The sequence below is a fragment of the Archocentrus centrarchus genome, chromosome 24 (assembly GCF_007364275.1).
Source record: "Archocentrus centrarchus isolate MPI-CPG fArcCen1 chromosome 24, fArcCen1, whole genome shotgun sequence".
NCBI lineage: Eukaryota > Metazoa > Chordata > Actinopteri > Cichliformes > Cichlidae > Archocentrus > Archocentrus centrarchus.
In genome coordinates this window covers 25431837-25437647 of record NC_044369.1, presented here as the reverse complement: position 1 = coordinate 25437647, position 5811 = coordinate 25431837, and the positions used below count along the sequence as shown (strand labels likewise).

The following is a 5811-nucleotide window of genomic DNA, read 5'->3' as shown; positions in this document are numbered from 1 at the left end:
TTTTAGAAAAAAAAAAAGATTTATTTTATAGAAGTGAAAAACCACAGCTTTAAATTAAAAGTGTGAGGGAAAAAAAAGTAGAGAGAGTAAAGCAATGTGCTCTAGCAGATTTTAACATGTTGCCCTGGTGAAAACTAGGACATGTCTCCTGCTAAAGAGGTTGTCTTGCCTGTCAATCACTTTGACAGGAACACAACAAAAACTGGAAGTCTGAAAGTTAAACTGACGAGCAAATTTTGAGACCAGGCATATTCTTTGTAACTGCATACAGAACAACAGTTCAGCCCCAGTCTGAACTCAAATACTGCCAGTCTAACCTGAGGGTTCGTACAGATTTGATAATGAAAATCAGAAAACATACAAATAAGGTTGTATTTTCAACAACTGTAGTAGTACATCATCACCAGTACAAACAGAGCAACATGTGAAGTTTAGATTTGGAACGGGAGGGGGGGGGGCTTTATGAAGACTACTTTGGAGGGTCTGTGTTGATGCCATATTTCTCTTTTAGCAACTTCAGCTGTTCTTCTTTCTTCTTTGTGTCCATTTTCTGGAAAGCCTGCAAAAGAATTGATAGAACAAAACAAAAAACGTGAAAATTGTGTTCATATTTTATAAAAACTACAACGCAGGAACTATAAAAAATTCAGTTTTGGGAACTTAAGTGAAGGCTGACAAGAAAGGATTACAAGAAAGTAAACATCCATATCTGCTGTATTTACAGCCTCAACACAGCTTCAGCTGTTTCATTTCACATGTAGCGCAATAGTGCTAAACTGAGCAGGTAGTGCTGCACGTTAAACTGCCATCCTATTCCCCTCATGCTGGTCGCACACTTGACTTTAACAACCTTGCATTTACAACGCTGCTGTCATCATGAAAGCCATGACACAGCTCCGATCTCGACATCAACCATCTTGTTGGACTTTTTGCTACACCAATCACCAGCTGGCTGCCAGGATGTGTTACCAGTTATATTGGCCGTGAAAATGCAAACATCAGGGAGCCCTGAAGGTGTGCAATTCTTGAGGGAGCACCTCAGTGGCCAAGTTACTTTTAGACAGTCCCTAGAACTATTTGGTCCAAAAGACCCTTATGCCTGCAGTGATGTAATACTCATACGTACTCTGTTTGCATTGTAGTAGAGGACCACGAGGTAACGATTGCAGACATTGAAGCCTGACAGGTGGTCACAGGCGTTCTTGGCATCGAAGATGTCTTCATATACGACATAGGCAGTTCCTCTTGTTTCAGGTGTGTTCCCTCTAAGAGATGGAAAAACAAATAGACACAATCAAAAGAACAATCAGTGGAATCTTACAGCTATTTAGAGCTAAGAATATAATCAATGGTGGGTGAGGGTGAGTCATTTCCCTGTTTATTTAGCTATCTCACTTATTGTTTTGTACACATGAAAACAGGGTGATCTATTGATAATTATTATTCCTCCCATGAGCTGAATTAACTCTACATTTTATTTACTTTATGGGCCCGGAGGCTCAGGAGCTCTCCCAGGTTTAAGGCAGGGATTATACCAACTTTGGGACATGTCAATGTGCACATGCAGACAGCATGAGCAACAGCAGTCCTTAGTGTAGTAACTTCATAACTGCGGGACTGTGCATGTGCAGTTGGTGCCATTGTACTATAATGATCACATCAACAAGTCCACATAAAAAACAAAGAAGAGGGTACACATAAGGCTGATGGAATTCCATCAGCTGTTCCATCAGGACCCAAGCAGAGTCAGTGCCCTGGCCAGAATCATCTTCCCGCTCATCAGCAGCAGAGCTTTTAGTATCCACAAAACATTCACCAAATTTAAGTTTAAAAAACTGGTTTGAGACAGTTTCTAACTTGTTGTGAAGCTTTTGTTGGAATGAATAGCCATCGGATTGAGAAACAATATCTCAAATTTGCACAATTCCTGAAAGCTGAATGTAGACAAGCAAGTAAGTAAATGTGGTACAGACAAAAGCAGAAATTAAATGCCCATAATTTGCCATATCACCCCCCCAACAATTACAGACAATCCAAAGTGATGTTTACCAAAGGTTACAAATACAAATGTTATTCATGTTGGGGACAGCTGTAGTTCGGGAGGTAGAATGAGTCATCTACTAGTCAAAAAGCTCATGGGTCAATCTCCAGCTCCTCCAGGCTGTATATTACAGTATCCTTGAGGAGCATATTGAACACCAAGTTTTCCCTGATGTAGCTCCAATCTCATTGTACATCCTGTATAATGACAATAAAGGCATTCTATTCTATTCTATTCTATTCTATTCTATTCTAATGTGTAAGTGTGTGAATGTTAGGTTAAAATTGCTTAGGCACAGAATACTGCCCTTGTATAAATGAGTGTTAGAATTGGTGAGTCAGGCTTGTAGTAAGAAACCACTCTGTGTGCTCAAATTGAGTAGAAAATACCAGATCCTTTAATTTATATATATATATATAATTTTTTTTTCTATTTTGAATTTATTATGATGGCACCTGGAGGATTGCTTTCGAGCCAATTCTCTACTCACCAATTGCAAGACACAAATAAAGGTAGATTTACCTACACCTCCAGTGTTATTTTTAAGAGTCACACACATACTTGTCCAAACACAACCTCAACTGTTGCTATTTCAGAAAATCTACAGTGAAACACTTACGTTCTGATCTGACGTATTGGCCCATATTTCCCAAAGATGTCATACATTTCCTCTGCTGTGATCTTATACGGAAGATTCCTGACATACAGGATTCTGTTCACCTCAGGAGGTAACCGGATCTGCAGCACACAGCGACAAAAAAGCAGATGTATTAAATAGACAGTGTTAAATTTCAACCATCAAGGAACATTCAAAGTCAAAAGTCAAACTGGGTTTCTGCCCGCAGTGGTTAGTTTCACACTCTACAATCTGCATTTCTCATTTCTTTTACCACAGGCCGTATCACTCCTCTGCTGCCCTTATGGATATAATTAAGATATTCACAAAAAATGACCACGAAGCGTATCGAATAATTCATCTTAAACAGTAAAAGAATTTAACCGTGAGCTAAAAACAGCGTCAATGAAAGGCAACACAAAGAAATGTTCTGATACAGTGTTGTTGTTTCTATTGCGCTAACGTGCTAAGCGGCTAGCCGCATGCTAACGCTGGCCCCTAGGATAACTAATGTTTTTGAAGTCATATTTAACACAGAGCACACCGGGCGACTCGTTCACACTTACGTTAGCGCGTTTTGCTGCTTGCATAGCCATGGCGACGTTTTATTTTGTGGCAATAACACCTTTGAACGACAAACACGCAGCTTCGACAGATACTTCTCCTCAAAATGGCAAAGGACGCTGGCTGGTGACGAACTTCCGGTTTCCGACTGAACGTGAATCCAGTGCGGAGCATCCTGCCCCCTGCAGGATGACTTTATACTGCAGTACTGCGCTCATCCTCATATATCATTATCTTTTATAAAATTATAAGAAACATTTTGGGGGCGGTCCCTCTGATCTTGTCTAAGCACATTCACTCCTTTCAAATGACAATTTCTGCAAACAGGTCTTTTTTTCTTATTACACTGGTGATAACAACTGAAACTACAGAAAGAAATGTGGCCATGATGCACAGCAGTCTGTGTGGCAGGTCTGAAGCACATGATGAAAGATCTGTGGTAATTTTATTGCTGTTCTTATACTTGTTTTTGTTTTTCCAATACATGAAACCCGTTGTTTGATGTTAAATAAAGCTCTGACACAAGCTCAAATTTAATGATGTAAAAGGTTCTGCCATAATGCCCCTGTTTAGTTCTGCAAACATCTCTGTCTCAGAATATGAACACTCATACTGGCGGTATGAGTGTAAATAATGTGTGAATAATTATGCATACTTGTGAGTAATTTCAAACTGAATTTCTATTGCTGCGGTCCCCTGTAGTACCTTTTGGCCCACACTTTAGGAACCACTGGTGTAGAGGAAGGATTGTGGTGAAATAACTCCTGAGGCAACACTTTCCTCACTTCTCCACTCACCTCTTCATAAAAATGTGCTCTTAAACCAAAGCACACTTGAAAAATTCTTTTAGGCATTCATTCACTTCAAGACAAAAAAAAAAAGTTATAGCAGAAATGGAGCAGAAATGCTTGAAATGAAAAAAAAATCAGACAGAAGATGCTTCATTCAATTAAAATGAAGGAAACATCAAAATATTGTTTGTTATGATAGTTTCAAGCCTATATGATTGCATTCTAAGGAAATAGCAGCATTTTTTTTTTTTTTGCACATTTGGATTTCATCTGTAAATAATGAGTCAGACATGTTTTGCAGTACTTTACTGAAATACTGAGTTTGTGAAGTCTTCAAAAACTTCAGTGTTTGGCTGTTTCTACATTTCTTACTGTTTTACTTTGCACAAACCTCAATGCTGCAAAGAAGGTCACCAGTTGAGGAGACGATGAAGTTTTAAACTGCCTTGATTTATAAATAAAGAGCCAATAATTACATCATTGTATGTAAAAGTTTATGAAATAAATATTTTAGTTTGAAAATAATTATTTTTTATTATTAAAGCTAAAATAAAATTTGATTAATTTCTTTTGCTATGTGTATTTTTTATTCCCCAAACTAATTATCACAAAAATACAAAAGAACATGTAATTAGTCTTCATCAGTTCAGGTCGAACATGTCAGTGCAGCAGACGAAGCCTCAGTGTGACTGTGAGTTAGATGCTTCACAGCATGCTGTTTGTATTGCAATACCCACTTTAATCTTGGTCAGTCTTACCCCTAAAAAATACCTTATATCAGTTATAAAAAGTATATATATCCTGTCAGATTACAATAACCTGTTAAAGAGAGAACCCAAGGGATCAGTCGGTGCTGATCAACAAGAACTTGGTGACAATGGGGAGGAAGAACTCTCTTTAAGCAGGAAGGGGACTGACTCCAGGTTTAAGGGTGTCCCCTAGCAGCCTGACTGTAAATCTACAGCATAATTAAAGAATCGTTCAGGCTCTGCCTCCCATTCTACTCTTGGAAACTTTAAGAATCAGGACTTTTTATAGTTTAGAAATTATACTATACCATCCATCCATCTTCTTCTGCTTATCCTTATACATATATTGAATTTGTATTTTAAATTTAATTTTTGATTTATCAGGGAGCCAATGTAGAGAAGCTTATACAGCAGAAATATGACCTCTCTAAGCCGTGTCAGTACCCCACCTGAAGGCTTTTCAGGTCGCTTTTAGAAGAAGGTGATAGTAGGGAATACAGCCATTACGGTCCTGCCTACAGGTAACAAATGCATGGACAAGCTGTGCTTTGCAGTTCGGGGGAAGATCTTTTTGATACCACTACTTTCAAGCTTAAACTCGGGCAGATTATAATTGATTGTTGCCCTTGCTGGTCACCCCAGATCACACTAACATTTGTACACACACACACACACACACACACTGACCTGTTCTTCTTTGTACTCCTGTTTCTTATTCTCGTGGTTTACATCTTAATCTGTGACTTTTCTTTTATCCTCGGTATGTTTATATGTATGTATCGTGGACCTATTCCTGCTGGGGCCTCTTGGCCAGGTCCTGTTTGTCAATAAGAACTGATTCTCAGACATTTTTCCTGGTAAAATAAAGGTTTAATTAATAATTCATTTAGTACATTTTACATTGTCTAGGGTTATTTGACACACTGTAGTTTCTAATAAATATAGTTAGTGTGATTTTATGTCATTTTTACATAGCATCGTAGACTAAAACGAGCAAGGGAGGAAAAAGCTAATGGCTGTCCTCTGCAGCGTAACACTTCCGGGTGGAGG

At 38.4% G+C, this 5811-nt stretch overlaps 1 protein-coding gene across 1 annotated transcript; it reads right to left on the bottom strand.

The window, feature by feature from the left end:
• sf3b6 (splicing factor 3b, subunit 6) lies at positions 1 to 3362 on the bottom strand. Its single transcript, XM_030721612.1, has 4 exons — positions 3224 to 3362; positions 2661 to 2779; positions 1127 to 1265; positions 1 to 559 (listed from the first exon to the last, which is right to left on the bottom strand). Exons 1-4 carry the CDS (start codon positions 3251 to 3253, stop codon positions 470 to 472), a joined length of 378 nt encoding a protein of 125 aa, XP_030577472.1. The 5' UTR covers positions 3254 to 3362; the 3' UTR covers positions 1 to 469.
• Positions 3363 to 5811: the final 2449 nt, after the last annotated feature.